Raw genomic sequence first — 22,605 nt, forward strand, 5'->3', positions numbered from 1 at the left:
ACCTCATCGATTCTTTATTTGTATTTTCTGTGTGTTGGATGAGTGTGTGCATATCTAATATTAATGTTTTGTTTTGTTTGTTTTCCTTCTGTCTTTTTGTGAATACAGGAGCAAACCAAAGGTGAGTCATGTTTTTGCTTGCATTAGGTCATTTTATCATGACAGAAAAGTGTTACTCGTGTTGAATATTTAGACGGCTCGTTTCAAGATTGTGAGACATTTGCAATGTCTCGTTGCAGGTTTTCGCATATGATTATTGCTTCTGGTCTATGGATGAGGCTGAAGCGGCCAAGTTTGCAGGTCTGTTGACATTTAAATAATTAATTTCACTATGATGACTATCCCATTATGGAAAGTCTTTAATCTGTTTATACTGCAGTGATATGAGTCATCAGGCATCATTTATGATGACCTGCATGTGTTTCCTTGTGAACTTTTCTGAAGAAAAGACAAACCTGTATAACTTCTTTATCAAATCTGCGGTTTATCAGCTCTAAAAAATGTGTTCAGGGTTCAAGACAAGTTAAGCACTATAAGCAGTTGCTGCTTTTATGCTAATTACCATAGAAAATAGTAACTAATTTTTCAGTTAATAAGAAACAACTAAAATCGCAGTTACAGAAAAACACTTTCAATGGAAGTTAAGGCGGTAATAAACTTGAAGGCATTTGATAAACTTCTATGGAAGGTTTCTCTAGTATTTTCAATTGATTTAGTGATGCATAACACTTTATTTCCCTCATTTGCATATTAGTATTTTGTCTTTTCTGTAGGTCAGGATGTGGTGTTTCAGTGTCTTGGAGAGAGTCTTCTGGACAGCGCTTTTCTAGGATACAACGCCTGTATATTTGCATATGGGCAAACAGGTACAGTTATGCTGCCTTCACGTGCTCTCGGAATTATCGTAAAGACGAGTTTCCTAGGTAAACATTGCACATGAACGCCCTCACATTTTGAAACTTGAATGCAATGCGCTCGTAATCACGACTTCAGAAGTCGGAATCATCAAATTTCCGATAGCACGTGAAGGCAGCATTAGGAAAGCTATCTATGCAAAAAGTATTTTCAGTCTGCATGAAAGGTTTAAGCAGGCCTGTGCATCAAACAAAACAATAAAACAAAATTACCCCAGTAAAGCCTGTCATATAAAATTATAGTCTTTTAATGAAACAATTTATTGTACTTTTAGACTAAATTTTTTAAAAGAAATTGCATGTATGTTTTATGTTGTAAGTCATATTTGATACATTCATATATATATATATATATATATATATATATATATATATATATATATATATATATATATATATATATATATATATATATATATATATATATATATATATATATATATATATATATATATATATATATATATATATATATATATATTATATATAATCCCAAAACTATGTCTTAGCAAGATGATATTGAAATGCTTAGTTTTATGACCAAAGCTCCATAGTTTTAAAACCTATAATGCAATGCAATGATGATGTTTGGGAGATGAACAAATAAACCTTCCTCAAAAGCCTTATGGATTATAATTGATACATTTTAACATGAATGAAAAATTGTTAGTTGCTTCAGTCCAGTAAGTGTTCATCTTGAAATATTACTAACAATATAAAAGTGATTCTTACAACAAAGACACGTGAACCATGACATGAAGGGGGACATTTTTACAAATGTACTAAAAGGCTTTGCACTTGATAAAGTATGACAGATAACATGTTGTAAATTGTACAAGTTTGTCAGCAAAGTTTTGATCATGTTGATCAGAGGCCTTAGAAATTTGCGTATAAAATGTGATACAGTTTGCGTTATAGGGTTAGACAAAAACCTGATCTCTGATTGGTTCACGCTCTTCCCTCTTTGTCTTGATTGGCTGCAGGCTCAGGAAAGTCGTACACGATGATGGGAACGTCTGAGCAGCCGGGTCTGACCCCGCGTCTGTGCAGTTCACTGTTTGAGCGCACCATACAGGAGCAGAGGGAGGGCGAGAGCTTCACCGTGGAGGTCTCATACATGGAGATCTACAACGAGAAGGTCCGAGACCTTCTTGATCCCAAAGGGTGAGGATGAACAACTACATGCACATCATTTTCCAATCAAACTGCAACTTCGCCGATTTTCAACCCACTTTGTGTTGTGCGTGCTGCAACCACCCAGAGTACCTTAGCAGCCGCATAGCAACACCTTAGCAATCACTCAGAGTATCCTAGCAACCACATAGCAACAACCTAGCAACCACCCTGAGTACCTTAGCAATTGCATACCGGTAGTAACTAGGATGTTACTATGCAGTTGCTAAGGTACCACTCCGAGTACTTTTCGAGCTTTCTCAAGCCAACTTCAAAGTTTGTCTCAAACTATTTAGATCCCTTAAGCCATCTTCTGAACTCAAATGCGATGGGTGATTTCATGTTAATTGAGAAAGAATGTGCATTTTTACCAATCAATTAAAATAAGCCTGTTGAAAGAATGACGTGACACAGTGTATATCGATTAAATAAACATTCAACACCAAAATGTTCATATTTTTTTTCATTGCTTCCACTGTGCACTTGAATGAATTATTTCATGGCAGGCTTTCATCTTGTGTGCAAGAGTGACTGATTATAGTTGCAGGCTTGGGTGTTTTTCCCCTGTCTTTAAAAAAAAATGCTGTTTGTCCTTGGTTTGTTTTAGATTTTTTTTTGTTTCCTTTACTGTAAAGCCGGTTAGCACACGTTGCGTCTAGGACACTGAACGCGTCATTCATTCAGTGAATAATCTTCACTTTTGTGAACAAAGTGGCATTGATGCGTGAGAGTACAATACAATAACAACGAGTTGGACATGCATAATGTCATTTAATGGAAAACGATGCGAGTGGCGCGGCAGGATTTTGAACATCCTCCGGTCAGGGGTCGTAGCTGGACTCATAAAAAACAATGTGCTCGAGGACGCTCTGTGTCGTCCGTCAGACCGCCTTTAATATTCTCCATAACTCAAATATTGTAGTACAGCTGTATAGTTTAGTAAATGTCAAACTTGTTTAAAAGTCAGTGGTCCATCATGTTCTGTTTATTGCTTGAGATTTCGTAACTAGCAACCGCTTCTCCATTGGCGTGTTTTGCCAGGAACTATCGCGAAAAGCTTAGTATAAACACTTAGGAAAGGGTGGCGGTTAAGACGTTTGTTGCAACACTCTTAAAGGGATGGTTCACCCGAAAAAGAAAATTAGCCCATAATTTACTCACCCTCAAGTCATCCAAGGTGTATATGACATTCTTCTTTCAGACGAATACAATCTGAGTTATATTACAAAAGTCCAGGCTAATCCAAGCATTAGAATTGGATTCAGTTGCTCTGTTTTTGAAGTCCATAAAAAGTGCATCTGCACATCAAATAACTGCTCCACACGGCTCTGGGGTGTTAATAAAGGCCTTCTGAAGTGAATCGACACGTTTGTGTAAGAAAAATATCCATATTTAAAACTTACGGGGGACCGCCTTCCCTGTTCAATTAATGGAAAAATTGTGGAAAATCCCCTGCTGATTGAAAGACTAATGCGACAAGGTCGGCTCGTCATGACGTCACGTACACATCTTGAGTTTCACTTTCAACATTCAACTCTTTTCCACAGAAGACAGTCGGTCGAAAGTTTACTTGATAAAGTTTTAAATATTCATATTTTTCTTACACAAACATGTCGATTCACTTCAGAAGGCCTTTATTGACACCCCAGAGCCGCGTGGAGCAGTTATTTGATGGGCAGATGCACTTTTTATGGACGTCAAAAACAGAGCAACTATGAATCAAATTCTAATGGTTGGATTAGCCTGGACTTTTGTAATATAACTGATTTTATTTGTCTGAAAGAAGAATGTCATATACACCTAGGATAAGTTGGGGGTGAGTAAATTATGGGCTAATTTTCATTTTTGGGTGAACTATCCCTTTAAAGAAATCCCTTGCCTCAGGGATTTTTCCTGCTTAGGGATACAACCACTTAAGAGGTTTCATGCAACTGCGCCATGAGACCTGGGTCCTCATTTATCAACAGTGCGTAGAAAAGGTTCTATATTTTGTCCTACGAATGAAATTTAGAATGTGCCTATGTACAAGAAATTCCGTATTTATCAAATGTGCGTACACAGTTCTTATGCACATGAGTAAGCAATCATTGTTGATAAATCCCCCATGTGCGTGAGTACCATGCTCGTTCACGTTCACAGTCATTAGCATTCGGATTCGGAAACGCCTCCAAAGAACCATATGTGGTGACAACAACACATCCCTTCAAAAATCATGTGATTGTGTTTTTTTCCTCACCACAATTGGCAAAGAAGAGGAACTTCACAAACACAGAATGAGTCACGCAACAACGTTTAACAACGACAAATTTGCATCACAAATGATTTGCACATTAACAGAATGAAACGATTTTCTATTTACATCATTCAATTTGTTGGTTGAGGGTGCTTTTCTGGCGATGTGGGTGCAGTGTATGGCTCCAATAATGTTTGGGAATCTGGCGATAGATAGCTTGAAAGCCCCATTTTATTTCGGCTTGTTGAGGATTTCGGTAAGGGAACGGGATGTAGGTTGGGTCCAAGGAAATAATTGCATACAACATTTGTCACAACTGTCTTTTATAGGGTTTGATACCAATTACGCATCGTGTTTACAATTACAAAATATATATATACATTTAGTGTTTCATAATAAAAGAAAATACAGGACATATGTAGATTGCTAAATGCATACTGTGACACTCTTAAATGCTTTTTTATGTGTAGTATCGCTATTCTACCACTAGATTATCTGCGTAAGCATGCTCAGATGTCTGCTTAAATGTACACACATTTCTACGTATAAGTACAAGTTGGTAAATCCCATGCTTTGCGTAAAACTGTTCTTACGCACATATCTGTGCGTACACACCGTTGATAAATGAGGCCCCTGGACTCTTTAATTGTAAGACGCCACAATACCACAGTCATTTCACATGTGCCTCCAGTGTCAAGTCCTGCTATTCGCTGGCTCCCCTTGCGTTCCAGCAATCACTGAAATAATCACTCGTTATTGCACAGCTCTGTTGTGGCTCGGCAGTGAAGTCATACTCCTGCCCATGGTGCCCTAGCCTGCACTGTTGCCCGCCATACTGAAAAACCTGGTCAAATTTAACCCATACAAATCGACACCATTATGACTAAAAGTTTGCTAAGAGTTTTTTCCTACTCAAGTAAAACTCAGGTCAAGAGTCAAGGAAGATTTGATTATCCAATAGGAGCAGACTGGCTGTGGTCTTGGACAGCAACGTTCTCAGTGCATTATGGGTGTTGAAGTTTTCCTACCTATTTGGCAAAAGGGAAGACAAAAGCCATTTTCATCTGTGTTCGTTAGGTAGCACCGATTTTTTTTTTTTTTTTTTATAAATTTTTTTACATTTATTTTTTCTCACCTTTCTTCTACATGGGCAGCCAATTGTTAATATGCTCAGAATAAATTTTGCATTGTGTACTGCAAATATTGTTGGCTCTTATGAAAAATTGCTGTGATGTTTCTCTCAGGAGCCGGCAAGCGTTGAGGGTCCGGGAGCATAACGTGTTGGGTCCGTATGTAGACGGTCTGTCCCGTCTCGCTGTGGCCAATTACAAGGTTCTTCCAACACCTTTGTGAATTTCCATCTCAGTGCTAAAGCAGTACGTTGGTGAATATCCTTCTTTTGTTTTTCAGGACATCGAGTCTCTGATGTCGGAGGGGAATAAATCCCGCACTGTGGCGGCCACAAACATGAACGAGGAGAGCAGTCGGTCACACGCCGTCTTCAACGTCATTCTAACGCACACGCTCAGAGACCTGAAGACGGGGGTAAGACACAGATCTCTGTCATCGAATTACAGGTGCAGTAAGAGATTTCTGAGAAACACTGTTGAGAGCGGATCACAACATAGTTGAGGCGTGTGTGTTTGGGTGGATGTCAAATATCAACAGTGCTTCTCAGAAATCGCTCACTGCACCTTTAAACTCGTTTTTTTTTTTTAATCTGTTTATTGAACTTTTACAATAATAACCATGAATTTTTTATTTTTATCTTTTTAAACCTTTTAATGAAAGGGGAAGTGTGTAATTTTAGCACCACTATGGGCACTAAATGAAATTGAGCAAATAGATATTTATATTTTCTAAAGAAATGTTTGCATCACTCACAATTTCATAAAAATCTATTTATTTTTACAATTCAGTTCGGTTTAACTAGCAGAATTCACACACTGTAGCTTTAAAGCAGGGTTATTATCGTTAAATAAAAACATTAAAAAAAACTTTTGTTACTTGAAAGAAAATAAATGTAACTGAAATGAGCTTATTTTATTTCAGCCAAAGGACAATTTCTCCTTTCATTTAGTTTAACTTGATGTACTAAAAAACTATAACTGTAATAAAAATTAATACAAAATATGTGGACATAGGGGTAAAAATAACAAAAACACAATACAATTACTAAAACATTTAGTTAATCAAAATAAATCAATTGTATTAAAATATAATAAAAACTGATTCAAAATATGAATAAACTAACTATAATGGTATCTAAAAGAGATACTAAAACAACACTGCTTTAAAGTCAGCATGAAATCAACCCTGTTTATTGTCTTAATGCATGTAACTGCTCTTATTGTATTTTTAATAGTCATTTCATTTGGAACTCTTCACAATATGTTCCTGTTGACTTAACAGAAAAGGCAGATCTACTGGCTGTATTATTGTCATAGATGTGAATGTTTCTTTCAGACGAGTGGAGAGAAGGTGAGTAAACTCAGTCTGGTGGATCTGGCCGGCAGTGAAAGAGCAGATAAAACCGGAGCTGGAGGAGAAAGACTCAAAGAAGGCAGCAACATTAACAGGTCAAACTCTCACACACGTTGTGGTTTCATGTTTTATGGGGACTTTCCGTAGACATAATGGTTTTTATACTGTACAAACTATAGTCTATCCCCTAACCCTAAACCTACCCATCACAGAAAACTCTGCATTTTTACATTTTCAAAAAAAAATCATTCTGTATGATTTACAAGCTGAGACCCAAAAATTTCCCTACAAGGTCAAGGATTTCAGATATTGTCATCTTTGTGGCCACATGTTGTCCCAATAGTGTAGGAATCCACACACACACACACGTTTGTTTTATATCATGTTGGGGACTTTTGCTGTTCCTAAATAAATCATTTGTCCATTTAGACACTGACAATGTGACAATGTTACATACTGTGTTAAATAGTGTTTTTTCTGTGTGAATTGAGTAAATAATATGTAAAGCAAGCATATATTTATTTAATTATTTATTTTAAAATGTATTTATTTTTATACCTTCATATTTTCAGGTTTCAAACAAACACATCATCATTTACACATATTCAAGTGTATTCTTGTGATTTAATGTGTGTGTTCAGGTCTCTCACAACTCTCGGACTGGTGATTTCGGCGTTGGCGGAGCAGGGCGCAGGAAAAAACAAGAGTAAATTTGTTCCTTACAGAGACTCGGTGCTCACATGGCTACTGAAGGTGACGATAAGCGTTATTTAACTCTACACACCTTTTATTAAAAATAAAAAAGCTAATTATTAGTCTTCTAAGGGTTAGTTTGGCCCAAAATGAAGATTGTCATCATTTTATTACACTCATCATGTCATTCAGTTTCTGTATGCTGTTATTTTTTTCTGTGAAACACAAAAGGAGACGCTTAGTCATGCAGCTCTTTTAAAATACAATGTTCATATTGGCTGTCAAGATCCAAAAAGTACAACAAAAAAAACAACACCGCTATTTGAGTTGTTGTTATGGAAAAGATGCCATTGCTTTGTCTTGGTTTTATCACACCTCTCTGATGTAATTTCCTTTTTTTGCATGTCAGGACAGTTTAGGCGGCAACAGTCGTACAGCTATGGTTGCCACGATTAGTCCAGCCGCCGACAACTACGACGAGACTCTGTCCACGCTACGGTACGCCGACCGGGCCAAAAGCATCGTTAATCACGCTGTGGTTAACGAAGATCCGAACGCCAGAATCATCAGAGAGCTGAGAGAAGAGGTGGAGAAACTCCGCAGTCAGCTGACCGAGGCTGAGGTACTGCACACTATAACACCCGTCTGCTGTGTATACAAGATGAACATTGACCTCTGGCACGTTCAACAGTGTGTTTTTCTGTGTGTGTAAAGTCAATGAAAGCTCCTGAGCTCAAGGAGAGACTAGAAGAGTCGGAGAAGCTGATCCAGGAGATGATGGTGAGCTGGGAGGAGAAACTCCGGAAGACGGAGGATATCGCACAGGTATTAAACACACAAGCTGCTGTATGTGCGTCTGAGATCACATTAACTAGGTTTCCATCCAAAGTTGGGAATTTAACTTGTGTGCAAAATTGGAATATCACATAAAACATTTGCGAATAAAGCACCGTTTCCATCCAGTGAGCCGAAGAGAACAAAATTGTCATTTTCTGATAAACTGGCGCTAAATATCACTAAGAAAAATGGAAGTTGATGCAGTAGGAGAAGCCACTGTATATAATCATTTCGTATATATTAAATTACTTGCGTCTCAGAGTGCACAGACGAAACACAGTAAAGTTACCTTGGTTTTGTAGACGGATGTGTAAGGGTGCTTTCACACTTGGTTCGATTGCCTGGACCGAACCAGGGTTCGATTGCTCCTACCATCTCCGCCCCCCGCTGGACTATGTTCATATTATATTATTTGGGTCCGAACCGGGGTGCGTTTGCGTCATCAAAGCAGCAGCTGTTTACCTGGTTGCTTAGTATCGACAGCAAGCGTGAAGGCGGCAAAATTCATAGCATTGCTCACCTCACTTTTATATTTTTGTTTTTGTTACCAAAGCTTCTGTATGTAATGGCACTTGCGTCTATCTGCCGTGAATGTACTGCAAATGCTCTAAAGAACGCTGAAGACAAGCAGAAATGAGATCTACAGCTCTCTGCTTGCAGTACATCAGTCACGCTCGCCAGGGAAATCAGTGAAACAAGCACACATTTTTTTAAATCAAATCATACGTCAGTAATAGCGGCTCACTTCTGTGATTTTTAATACGATTGCGTTCACATCAGCAGCGAACCGTACCGGAGTTCACATGAACCGAACCTCAGACCACCCTTTTTAGGGTGCTTTCACACCTGCCTCATTTAGTTTGGTTGAATCGTACTAGAGTTGGTTTTCCCCTTTGGTGCGGTTCGTTTGGTCAGGTGTGAAAGCAGCAATCACACTCTGATGTGCACCAAAAACCGACCGAACAAGCGTACTGAGACTTCCTTGAAGAGGTGGTCTCAGTGCGCTTTCAAACGAATTCTGGAGCGGTTTGTTTGTGGTTAGAACGAGATCCGACCTCGAACAGACCAACCAACTGCAAAAAGTACAGATAATTTTTTGACTAAACCAGCTGCCATAGTCGGCTGCGCTGTGCATTATGTGATGAGGAAGTGTTTGTTGACAGTTTGCACTTTAGCATGGCAGCTCGTGGGAGAACTTGGACTAGTGAGGATGTGCGGAGCCTCATAGAAATTTGGTCTGATGAGCATATTAGGTCCCAACTTTCGAAAACTCACAAGAACAGCTTGAAGTGACGAGCGATGCGCGCTCGCTGTTAGCAGTGCATTAGAACGTTGTTTTCAAGCCGCAGCCATGCTTCATTATAGAAATGTATTGTTTGCATATTGTGGTGTATACAAACAATGTTATAGATTATGGCGAGGGACAAAACCAGCAGTTTAGGAAATACACCATGGCCAATGAGTGATGTGGATGTTGTCATGTGACTGCATTTTGCATTTTCAACTGGTTCGGACCAAAGCAATCAGTGTTGTGTGAAAAGGAACCAAAAAAGCTGAAAAATGCTACAATGTATAATTGTTTTCCTTTGGTTCGGACCAAGTGAACCGAACTAGAGATGTGAAAGCACCCTTAAGCGGACATCATTCAAATGAACCGAACTTTGATGTCAATCTTACCCAGGTGCGCACCAAAAGTGCTAGTGTGAAAGCACCCTGATGATACAGATCCACTTTTGCGGCACAACGGAAGCGTGGTGTTGTGACGCATGTGTATGTTGATGGGCATTCCTCAAGTTTACCGCTATGGGCGTGCATTTGAGCCAGTGGGGAATGAAAAACAAAGGACCCGCGAGAGTCTTCCCTCCGTCTCCATGTGCTCTACTTCTATTGGATAGTCGCGTCGCGTTCAACGGATTCATTTGCATAAAGTTGAGCTTCGGTCAGCTTTTTTGACGCGCGGCATTTGTTCAAATGCAGCGCCGCCTTCCCGGAATGCTCTGCAGGCGCGTTAAAGTCGCTTATTTGGTAAATGTGTTTCCATCATAGTTTTATGTGCATGTTTTCTTATCAGATAAAAGTGCATCCGACTCAATTAAGCGCATACATTTTTTCAATGCACATTTTTAGAATTTATGCGCATTTTGGCGTTTCTATCCAGCATTTTTTTAAATACTTTTTATATGCAATATCCCAAAATGCACATACAAATTATTTGATGGAAACATAGCTATTGAAAATGGGTATTTGATGCATCGTATATATATCGAGATATAAAAATGTGGCGATATGTATCGTTGATGTAAACGATGTGATTTGCGATATAGAGCTAGCTTTATCCAAGGCTCTGCTTACTGTATTTATAAGATCTAGTTCACTCTGATAAAACCCCTCAGGACAGTCAGCAAAACACATTCACAATGGCTTCTGTCCTCTGAAGTGAATATTTTTGGTTCTTTAGGAGCGACAGAAGCAGTTGGAAAGTTTGGGAATTTCTCTGCAGTCGTCTGGGATCCGAGTCACTGATGATAAATGCTTCCTGGTCAACCTGAACGCAGACCCCGCCCTCAACGAGCTGCTTGTGTATTACTTAAAGGTACAGACACGAGTTAATTAAAATTAGCGTTACCTTCACAGCTTGAATATTTCATAACAATTCACGCATGTAAAATATATGTATGTATAAATGGTTGATTCACTATCAGCTGTAATGATTTTAATTGAAAGCATCATGTTTTGGTGAAGTTTGAAGAGTTGTATTTCCGTTTTTGTGTGTGTGTCTGTGTACAGGAACACACTCGTGTGGGTTCTGCGGACTCTCAGGACATTCAGTTGTGTGGTTTGGCGATTCAGCCGGAGCATTGTGTCATAGACATCAAACTGGAGTCGGGAGTCATTCTCACCCCGAAGAGAAACGCCCGGTAATCACTCAAACACACACACACACACACACACACACACGGGTTTAGGCATGTGGAGAATTACGAGCAAAACGGCGTGTTTTCTAAGATTATAAATGATGTATAAAATTACAAACAGAACTAAACTAAAGCCATGAATAAAAATAAAAATAACATTTTCATTACTTTAAATAAAATAAATGTTGACTGAAATTCTATTTCAGCTGGTTGGCAAAGCAACATTTCATTATTTAAATGTTAAAATTGTTGTATTTAGTAGTAAAATAAAAATTGTATAAAAATGACTATATATGTATATTTTCATACATGTTTATCAGTCTGTCTCTGCTCTATAGCAAGTGAATGCAAGTAAGAATATGTGTACATGTGATACTGTGTGCAGCACGTGTGTGAATGGAGCTGCCATCTCGTCTCCTGTCCCGCTGCATCATGGGGATCGAATCCTCTGGGGAAACAACCACTTCTTCAGGTCAGTGAGACACATTTACACTCCGGTCAAGTGCGGGTTCTGGGTTTAATTGTGTTTCTGATCAGACGATATTTTATATACAGTTGTAATAATGAAAACTTTAATTGATTACAATCTCAAAGACGGCATTTTATGTGCCCTCTTCTCAAATGACCTCCCCAAAACCTGTGTAAAAGTGCATCCTGACTGCCGTGTGTCTTCTCTTTGCGTCTCTCAGGATCAGCGTGTCTAACATGTACCGTGTTGGCGTGGAGGATGAGGAAGGGGGTATGACGAAGGCTGGTCTTCACCCTGAGTGTCTAGATGTGGATGTTGACCGTCTCAGTCACGGCTCCGGTGACACCAGCTTCAGTTTTGAGTCTGCACAGACTGAAGTTATGATGAAAGCGCTGGGAAACAACGGTGAGAGACTAGTGACTTAACAGACAAACTGTTACAATCAATATAAGCTGTTCTAAAGGGTGATTCTGTGCTGCTATCACTATTACAAACCATTAAAAAACCCTTTGAGACACAAGTTAAAGTCGTCAGGAAATATAAGTTGGCCGAAAATAGATGTGCAAAGATAAACTAAATAAATAAAAAATGAGGATTGTGCATTTTGATTTCATGGTGACTAATGGTAATGGTACTACATTTAAATGTAATGGCAGCATTCTACCAGTATTCTTCCATAAATGTTATAATTTACTTTTTTTTTTTTTTTTCATTACCATGCCAAAGACTTGTTTGGTCTTAAGGTGACAGATGGAATCATGTACAATTATTGTACAATTATTCTAGAAAGAAGTTTTCGAGAGCATAACATCTATTTTTAAATGTGAATCAAATATTTCAGGATTATTATCAGATTTAACAAACACTCAATTTCATGTTCAGATGAAATTTTACAGAAATTATAATGATATTTAATATATTTAAATTATGATTAAAATTACATGTATTAATAAATTAGTTAGAATTATTCCAATGGTTATTATAAGTAATAATAATAATAGCTAATATATATATATATATATATATATATATATATATATATATATATATATATATATATATATATATATATATATATATATATATATATATATATATATATATATATATATATATATATATATATATATATATATATATATATATATATATATATATATATATATATATATATATATATATATATATATATATATATATATATATATATATATATATATATATATATATATATATATATATATATAATTAGTCATTATTGTGTAAAATGATAAAAAAAATTAGTTTTAGAAAATTTTTTTTTTGATTCAACAGATTTTATTACACAAACCTTTTGGGTGAACTATACCTTTAATGGGTTTTTTATTAATATAAATTTTTTTTTTTTTTTTTGAATGAAATTATACTCTAAATAAGAAACTGAAACTGCCAGTAGGTGTGGTAAATGTCTAAATTAGTAAGTCAAGGGGCCCTATCATACACCCGGCGCAATACAAGTGTCTTTTTGCTAGTTTCAGCCCGACACAGTTATCATTTTCATGTCCAGCACCACATTGTTTAAATAGAAAATGCAGTTGTGTTCAGGTGCATCCAGGAGCATTGTTGGCGCGTTGTTATTTTGAGGAACTGAAAACGACTGCAAAACGAAAACAACAAAAACTCAGTCAATATGCAGTATTTTTTGTGTTATTTAAGGGGCATTAGTAATATGTGCCTATAGGCGGGTGCACAGCACGTGTACACGTGCTTATTACACACACATTTTTAAATATGAAAAATAAAAGGATTCCTCTCTGTAGAAGTGTTAAGTCTTTCCGCTCGCAACTGGCTTTTAAAGGGAATGGGAGATGAGACTCTAATTGGTTTATTACACATTATGGGCAAAACACACCCATGATTCAATAAGATAATAGGCATAACCCTTTCACACCATGCGCCTGGTGCGCCGACCATTTTTCCCATCGTTAAACTAGCAAAAGTGGATTCAGACACACCCTAAGAGCACCTGCGCCGTGCGCTTCAGACCATGAGCTCAGATCGTTAAAATGGGGCCCATTGAGTTATTCATTCATTCGTTTCATTCAAACGGCTGATTCATTCAGGAATGAAGTAAATGGCTCTCTTTATGAATGGACCATTGAATCATTGGTTCACCCGATTGATTCGCTCATTGCGGATTCGTTCAGACATTAAACACTGCTGTGTGTTGCTCAGAGACGCACAACAGTTCTGCTCTGGCTTTATAGGTAATATTTCCATTGGCAAAATTGAGTGCAAAGACTATTGTGTCTAAAATATAGCATAATATTGACTTATTTATTGAACTGTTGCATAATATCAATATCACATTTGCCCTTATGCATTCGAGACAAAAACGGCACTCGTGTGATATTGCTCTCGTTACTTGTGTAATATTGTTTAACTATATCATGAGATCAGTATGAGACAAATTTGCCCTCATATCTTGAATTTTAGGTTCATTCTAACTGTATTCTATAGGCTCCATCACGCATGGAGTTGTTTCCCTGTCTCATGTTTGTCATGTTAAATCAACAGGCCTAATATGAAATGTCTCTTTCTGTGTCTCTCAGACCCGATGCAGTCAGTGCTTCATTCTCTGGAGCGCAGACATGAGGAGGAGAAGCGTTCGGCTCTGGAGCGTCAGCGGCTGATGTACGAGCAGGAGCTGCAGCAGCTGCGCAAACGTCTGTCGTCAGAGCTGCAGACGATAGGCTCTCATCCGCAGCACCACCACAGCAGCGAGCATCTGGACGTGAGCTCGGCCTCCTCACAGAACCGACTGCGCCAGTGGAGCGAGGAGAGGTGAGGGCCGCGGGCAAAGACTTGTATTCTAAACCACAGACAGCATTTGTTATGTGTTTGTGCACTGCATCCCATGTTTCATGTGGTCTCAGGGAGGCTTTGATGAGCCGAAGTCTGCGTAAGCTCCGTGAACAGATCGTGAAGTCCAATCTGCTGGTGCAGGAGGCTGCATTCATCTCTGAAGAGCTCAACAAGAAGACTGAATATAATGTCACACTGCAGATTCCTGCTGCCAACCTCAACGCCAACCGCAAGGTCAGGACAGACACTCTGTGGGCCCTATTTTAAAGATCTGAGCACATGGTCTGAAGCTCATGGTCCGAATCTACTTTTGCTAGTTTAACAACTGTAAAAACTGTCTGCGCGCCAGGCGCTTGGTCCAAAAGGGTTGTGCCTAGTCTCTTAAACAATCATGGGTGTGTTTTGGGCGTAAAATGCAATAAACCAATCAGAGTCTCATCTCCCATTCCCTTTAAAAGCCAGTTGCATCTCCACCATTCGCTATTTACATGGCGGAATTTGCGAGCAGAAAGACTGAACGCTTCTCAAGAGGAATCCATTTATTTTTATATTTAAAAATGTGTGTGTGCTCCAGTGCGTCCCTGTGTGTGTAATAATCAGTGTACGCACGTTGTGCACCCGCCTAAAGGCACATATTACTAACACACCCTTTAGATCAGTGTTTCCCAACCGGGGTGCCCTCTGATGAGAGCAGGGGTGCCGTGTAAAAGTCCTTCAAATAATTTTTTTAAAATAACTCTCTCATTGTAAACTTTGCTCAATGCAAAGTTCAATGGCGTATGTTTGAATATGACCAGTCATTTTCGCCGTCATCACCCGGGTGTAGTGCCAGAAGACGCGAATGAGAATTTGCGCGCGCTATGAGAAAATGTGTCTCTGTGCACTTATCCGAAAGCGCGCACACATCTCACAGCGCGCAGATATTGAGTTCTCTTTCAAATCTTGCTCTTGAACAGACAAACTCGCACAAAAAGTATGTTAACATGTCCATCTTTATGAGTATTCTAGCAGACATAGTCTGTATATGCCTAAAGTAAACTTTATACAGTCGATAAAGACGACGCATATCCGAGCATTAGGTCTTAAAGGGGCAGTCGCCTTTACTGCTGTCTGTTTAATGTCAAACTACAAAAGACAAGGACATCACTCACTGCTCTTGATTGAATCGCTTTTGTAAGTTTAATAGGATTAATCTTTAATTTATACACTCAAATATGCAATGTTATTTTACATTTGATCAATTTCTGTACCTGAAAACTAATGTTAGACGTACCTGAAAAAACTGAAAAGCATAGTTTATTTTATTGGTATCTTTGCTCAATAGTATTTATTTGTGCTGCTGCTTGTATTTCAATTATTTGTTGGTATTATTTTCTTTATTTTTATTTGACAGTAGTACTTTTTTCCCTGAACAAAGCAAATACTGAACCGTACCGAAACCGTGAACCTAAAACCGTGATGCAATCTGTACCGTTACACCCCTAGCGTAACGTATGCGAGGGGGTGCAACAAAATGGAGAACATAAAAAAAAAAAATACTGCACTATTGACTTTAGAGCAGGTTTGTGTTGGTCAATGGCGCAGTCATTTTCAGCTCCTCAAAATAGCAACACACCAACAATGCGCCTGAACACACCTGGTTTTCAGACCAGAAGCCCATGGGCGAACAGATGGGCGTGAGTGCATTTTTCTACTTAAACAACGTGGCGCTCGACGTGAAAATGATCACTGCGTCGGGCAGAAACTAGCAAAACACACTTGCGTCGTGCCTGGCGTCACATTACGGCGGTTGTATAATATGGCCCTGCGTGTGCATGGGATTGATTGTTGAAGCCTTTATCCAGTTACATTTTTCTTTAGCTTAACTATTAATGATTCAGTGATGTCATTATTAGTGAACCACTCAATTGAAATGGTTCTTTTTTTATGATTTAGTCATAAAGCATTCATAAATCACTCAACTCTTAGGAAATTATGACATGTTTGTATGGAAGCTTGTTTCTGCCACTGAATCAAAAATAAAAAAGGTAATTGCGACTTTTATATCACAATTCTGACTTTTTTTGTGAGTTATAAAGTCAGAATTGTAATTAATTTTTTAATGCTGAAACATTTGATCAGCTAGGAATGGTTCTTGTTGAGTTTAGTCTTCATAAACATGAACAGTCATGGAAATTCACTGAAAAGCTGTAGAAAGTGGTTCAGGGAATGATATGGATTTACATTACTATTATACTAATAGAGGAGCGTGTTGAATTCTGGGTTAGGGTGAAAGTGCTGCTTTAATACAGATTGATGTTCTCGTTCCGGCAGCGGGACACTGTTATAAGCGAGCCGGCGGTGGAGGTGAGGAGGAAGGGCAAAGGGAAGCAGATCTGGGCCATGGAGAAGATGGAGAACCGGCTGGTGGACATGAGAGAGCTCTACCAGGAGTGGAAAAACTATGATGAGGACGATGCTGTATGTCAAATCACATCAGAACTTTAATCCAGCTACTGCACATTATCATAATTTACAGTTTTTATTGTAACAACATTAACTGTAGTGATATATAAATAGCAAAACTTGGTGTGCATCATTGACAAGACAAAAAGTTATTGAAAAAATTTGTCAAAGCATTGCAAATATATATATATATACATTTTTACTTTATTCTCCTAAACACAATGTCAATACTAAACTTGATACGCATAGACAACAGGACATTCTGAGGATGCACACCAAGTTTGGTCAGATAAAACTGGGGGAAAAAACTAACCATCAAATCCATGAATTTGAAAATTGGCATGCATCATCTTTAGTTCACATGCTCTTTAAATATCACTCAGACAAATATTATTTTCACATTAATATAGTCTATTTATTATTACCGTTATCATATAATTAATAATATATTTTAAAATATTTCATTAGTATTTTTAATTACACTCAATCAATCTCAATTAATATGAGGCTATAAAATCTAAAAGTAAAATTAGTAAAATCAACTGCCCATTCTAACTCGTAACAATGCTAAAATAACTAAAATTATTTTTCATCCTTGTTTGGTGAATGTGTTTTGGATTAATCTCCATTAAAAAAAACACGTGTTCATCTCATCCATGTTGTCTGTGCTCAGGTCATGCGTTCCTACTTCAAGCGTGCCGATCCGTTCTTCGACGAGCAGGAGAATCACAGTCTGATCGGTGTGGCCAACATCTTCCTGTCCTGTCTGCTGTACGACGCCAAGCTGCAGTACGCAGTACCCATCATCAACCAGAAGGGGGAGGCATGTGCAAAACACATTCGTTGATATTTTGTTTAGAAAAGGGGTCATACTAAACATTCGTTCAAAATGACCCATCACTATTACTGTGAAGAGAGGGGCTGCAACAATATCAAATATGTGAAAAATGATGTTTTTGGAAAGTTCAAGCATGAAAACCTGTTCTAGAAGAGCCTAAAAACTAAATCAAGACTTTGTAAAAGGTCCCCTTTAACTAATACATCCCCATTCTTCTCCAGCTGATTGATTACATTAAGAATTGCAGATATTATATGTATTATAAGTTTTCTGAAATGTTATTTAAATATGGAAATGAGGCACTAATTAAATGTGCACTTCCAGGATAGAAATCTGAACATTTGGATAAAGCCAGGTTCAAAATTCTTGTTTAATTTTGTTTTCACAGAGAGGACTTTTTGATTATCTATTTTTATCAATTCATAAATCAGAAAACACTGTCAACAGCCAGAAAGAATAAAAAACAATTCACCATGTTTTTAAGAATAAAATGTATAAAGTCATGTAAATGCTATATAACAAACCGGAACAGGAATAAAACTGCAAAGTTTGGTGTATGTAAAGCTGCTGAAGGAGATTTCTGACTCGTACTCACTGCCTTTTAAAGATATGCGTTATAATCGAAATCTACAGATGTAATAAATAAACAAAGGCTTTTTTCCACCAGTCTAATGGTAGCAAAATAACCCAAAATCTTAAAATTGATCAGTGCATGAAAAAACAATGTTTGCACGGTGTGTCTTGCCTTAAGTTCATGCATCGTCACAGTCTTGACAAACTGCAAGGGGATATGATTTATTACCATTGGTTTTGTGTGTTTTTAGGTGTCGGGTCGTCTTCACATAGAAGTCGAGCGTCTGAGTGGAGGACTGGAGGAGCGTGAGACGGGGGGCGGAGACTCTGAGATCAGTCCGGACGCCGAGATGCAAGAACGCAAACTTACCTGCATGGTCAGTTAGAAGAGGAACGCTCCAGTCAAACATGCAAACAGTATGCATAGAATTCAAACCCTAATGAAGGTCTAAACTGCAGTTGAGTGTAGAACGTTTTCTGTTTGCAGATCAGGGTGTTCAAGGCGACAGGACTACCTCAGCACCTCTCGAACTTCGTGTTCTGTCAGTATCATTTCTGGGAGCAGCAGGAACCCGTGTTTATCGCTCCGGAGGTCGGCCTGTCCGCTCCCAGCAGCAGAGAGCCGCAGAGTCTGGTGCTGTTTGACAGCTGCAAGGTTAAAACACTCATTTTGGTCTCATGAAGTGATGCAGGAATGATGCCTTCATATGCAATCGGAAATATCTTAACCCTCTGGTGCTCTTCGTTTAGGGGTTGCATTGGTTGTCTTCCCGATCATAAGTGACCGGACACCTAAAAATTACACTTCCTCCACCCCAGTAAAACCAATGCAATTTATTTTTCTTCAATAATATTTTTTCTTTTTAATTTTGTATTTTGAGATGATTTTATGGTATTTTTTAATATTTATGCAATAATTATGGTCTATTTTTGCCATTGAAAATTATACAACTTTTTTTTTTTTATTATTGCAGTATTTCAGGTTAAAATAGAGAAAATAATTTTTTTTGAAGGCAGATGTGCACCCTCTTTTGGAGTTATTTAAGAAATCACGCAACCATGGGTGTAATCACTAGAGGTCTCAATGGAGAGGCTTGAGAATTCCCTAGTTCTGTTTTGAACACATTTAATGATTTTTTTTTTTGATGGATTTGAATATATATTTAAAAAATCTCAAAGACTATTTATTATAAAGTTTTAGATAATTTTTTTTTTCTGTGAATTTGTGTTTTTGCAGATTTCCCATTCATTTCCTATGGTGTCATTTTTGACCGAAGAGCACAAGTGGGGGTACTTTTTTACAACCACTTAGCATGCTCGAATCATGCCCTCAATCTTTTGTGTGTTTACATACCTAATGCTAGAAAAGTCACCAAGTTTCATATCATTCTGATGAAGCAAATGTGGTTCATAGGTTCAGTTTTTCATAGTTGTGTGTGTAAGTGTGTGTATAAGTGTGCGTGTGTGTGTGAGTGGATGTGTCAATATCACACTCTTGATGTTTTAGAGTGTCACCCCTTTACTGCTGTGTACTTTTTTTCAGCATCGTGGCCGATTTGTAGATTGTACACACAAATATTCAGTGAATTTTTGTGTTTTTGCCGATTTCCCATTCATTTCCTATGGTCGGTCATATATGACCGAAGACAATGAACGCTACTTTTTTTTACGACCAATTAGCATGCTCGAATCATGACCCCATTTTTTTGTGTGTGTTTACATACCTAATGCAAGAAAAGTCACCAAGTTTCATATCATTCTGATGAAGCTGTGATTTTTAACATTTCAAAACAGAACATTTTCCTGTCAGAAATGACCGAAGAGCACCAGAGGGTTAAATACCAGTTTCCCAGTCGGAAATTGGACATGAATGCCTTCTCAAGTCATATTTACTACTGGGAAACTTCAGTGTTTCCGAGTTTTCTGCTGTGACTGGTATTCTGGTATAACAGCTATATCGCCTTGTCTTGCCATTTAAAATATAGCATATTTACAAATATGAATAACCATTTGAAGCATATTGTATGTTTTATACACAGTGATAATAGCATGTATTTGACCAAAATGCCAGAATTGTCAGCAAGCTGACTATCTAAATAGTGTGGGAAAACTACACAGTATGGGATATGGTTGACAACCAGGGCTTGACATTAACACCCATGTCGATACTTAAATATCTGAAAAGCTTCCAATACTCATTTTCCACAAAATAGATCAACACCAGTGTCTCTTTCTTCGCTTATTTTCTGCAAAAATCCAGCAGGGTGATGCAAACTTACAAAAATACATCATCACTGCAGAGCTCTATCACATTACAGTAAAACATGTTGTCCTCTCTCTCTTGTCTTGTTCCTCTCTTGTTTTTTCCCCTTTTATGTACAAACTGTGTTAGTCATCATGCATCTCTTTCCTCATCTGTAGAATCTGGAAGTGGCCGTAAGCGAAGACTTCCTGGACTTTCTGATGGAGGGAGCCGTGGCTGTTGAGGTCTATGGTCACAAACAGGCAAACCCTCGCAGGAATCTGGCTCTCTGGGACCTTGGAGTGATTCAGGCGAAGACTCGCTCTCTCAGAGAGAGGTACAGCAGCCTCTATAATACTTCTGAAGCACAATATGTAACACAGATTATTTCTGTGATGGCAGAATTGTTCAGATGATCGTGGGTTTCCCAAACTGGGGTTTGTGAGTTGATGAAAAGCATCATAAAAATGGGAGAATATTAAAAAAATAATAACCTCAAGGTAAAGCACTTACTAAAATATTTTAGTAATATATTAATAAATATAAATAAAATATGTTCTTGGTTTACCTGCATGTCATGCGACTATGAACCAACATTACTGTAAAAAAAATATTATTTTAAAATCTTTATTTTAAAACAATGAAAATAAAAAACTTACTAAAAGTATTTTATTAATATTTTACTATAATATTTGTTTACCTGCATGTCATGTGATCATCATCAACTGACATTTTAATGTAAAATAAAAGAAATAAATAATTAAAAAAATGTTGTGTTTAAAACAGTCAAAAAATGTTCAGTAAAATATGAATAAATATAATTGATATGACAATAGACCCTTTTCACATTTCTGGGTTTGTCAGAGCAGAAGTCGTCATAGTTGGGTTAAATATTATAGCTGTGAATGAGAGAATACATTAAATATTTTTTTGTGTGCAAATTTGCTCACATAGCAACAGAAAAACGCCACAGTAGTGATTTCACAACTTTTTTATTGTAATTTGATGCAAAAGTAATAAAATACAAAGTATTAGTGTTATAAATGTACATATATTTAAAATAAAAAAACGTTGCAGGATTTACGATATTGATGACCGTTAATACGCGTCATCACAGTCTGTGAAAAGGGTCTATGCATGTTATGTGACCCTTAATCAACAGAGGACTGTGAATGTTTTGTTAAATTATTTAAATATTGACTTAATCTCAGATCGAAAGATTTGAAAAAGCCCATTGACCCTCCCCTCAAAGAAATCAGGACAGAAGTGAAAGCGGACAAAAGAGACGATTAAAACCCCAGGTGTAAACAGGAATGTGTCTCCTTCGTCTACACATCTTCATACCTGTGGAAACGGGGCCTTTGATGCTGACATGCCATTAAATGACAAATAGGGGTTAAAAAAGGTGATCATATCAGTCAATTATTATTGTACCAAAAACAGGTCGTTTCTCATGATCATTTCTATGCTCTCTGACTGGCTTTGGGAATGAAATGGACTTTTCTGCGTTGCCCTGTGTGCAGGTGGAGTGAAGTGACCCGCAGGCTGGAGCTCTGGGTGCAGATCCTGGAGCTGAACGATGCTGGAGAGTTTGTGCCCGTGGAGGTTCATCCAGCTAAGGACATCTGCACAGGAGGAATCTTTCAGCTTAAACAGGTCTGTGTGGATATTAAAGGGTTAGTTCACCCAAAAATGAAAATTCTGTCATTAATTACTTACCCTCATGTCGTTCGACACCCGTAAGACCTCCGTTCATCTTCGGAACACAAATGAAGATATTTTAGTTGTAATCTGATGGCTCTGAAAGGCCTCCATTGGCACAATGCACGGTTCACTCTCAAGACCCTTAAAAGGTACTAAAGATGTCGTTACAAAGTCCATCTCACTACAGTGGTTCTACAATAACTTTATGAATCAGCGAGAATAGTTTTTGTGCACAAAAAAA

At 37.8% G+C, this 22,605-nt stretch overlaps 1 protein-coding gene across 2 annotated transcripts in view; it reads left to right on the forward strand.

The window, feature by feature from the left end:
* Nucleotides 1-22,605, forward strand: part of kif13bb (kinesin family member 13Bb) — a 50,343-nt gene that overhangs the window by 9,957 nt on the left and 17,781 nt on the right. Inside the window, exons 3-24 of one of the 2 annotated variants that reach the window (XM_079830914.1) lie at nucleotides 109-121; nucleotides 240-300; nucleotides 774-866; nucleotides 1,898-2,078; nucleotides 5,565-5,652; nucleotides 5,731-5,865; nucleotides 6,787-6,899; nucleotides 7,446-7,557; nucleotides 7,907-8,119; nucleotides 8,212-8,322; nucleotides 10,793-10,927; nucleotides 11,122-11,252; nucleotides 11,635-11,721; nucleotides 11,939-12,123; nucleotides 14,310-14,541; nucleotides 14,634-14,796; nucleotides 16,876-17,022; nucleotides 17,681-17,830; nucleotides 18,670-18,795; nucleotides 18,906-19,073; nucleotides 20,840-20,997; nucleotides 22,184-22,316. In XM_079830914.1, coding sequence (XP_079687040.1) covers nucleotides 109-121; nucleotides 240-300; nucleotides 774-866; nucleotides 1,898-2,078; nucleotides 5,565-5,652; nucleotides 5,731-5,865; nucleotides 6,787-6,899; nucleotides 7,446-7,557; nucleotides 7,907-8,119; nucleotides 8,212-8,322; nucleotides 10,793-10,927; nucleotides 11,122-11,252; nucleotides 11,635-11,721; nucleotides 11,939-12,123; nucleotides 14,310-14,541; nucleotides 14,634-14,796; nucleotides 16,876-17,022; nucleotides 17,681-17,830; nucleotides 18,670-18,795; nucleotides 18,906-19,073; nucleotides 20,840-20,997; nucleotides 22,184-22,316 — 2,935 coding nt within the window. The remainder of the gene's footprint in view (nucleotides 1-108; nucleotides 122-239; nucleotides 301-773; nucleotides 867-1,897; nucleotides 2,079-5,564; nucleotides 5,653-5,730; nucleotides 5,866-6,786; nucleotides 6,900-7,445; nucleotides 7,558-7,906; nucleotides 8,120-8,211; nucleotides 8,323-10,792; nucleotides 10,928-11,121; nucleotides 11,253-11,634; nucleotides 11,722-11,938; nucleotides 12,124-14,309; nucleotides 14,542-14,633; nucleotides 14,797-16,875; nucleotides 17,023-17,680; nucleotides 17,831-18,669; nucleotides 18,796-18,905; nucleotides 19,074-20,839; nucleotides 20,998-22,183; nucleotides 22,317-22,605) is intronic. The other variant, XM_079830915.1, reaches the window with a different exon arrangement.

The sequence above is a fragment of the Gobio gobio genome (assembly GCF_949357685.1).
Source record: "Gobio gobio genome assembly, chromosome: 12".
In the NCBI taxonomy this organism is placed as follows: Eukaryota; Metazoa; Chordata; class Actinopteri; order Cypriniformes; family Gobionidae; genus Gobio; species Gobio gobio.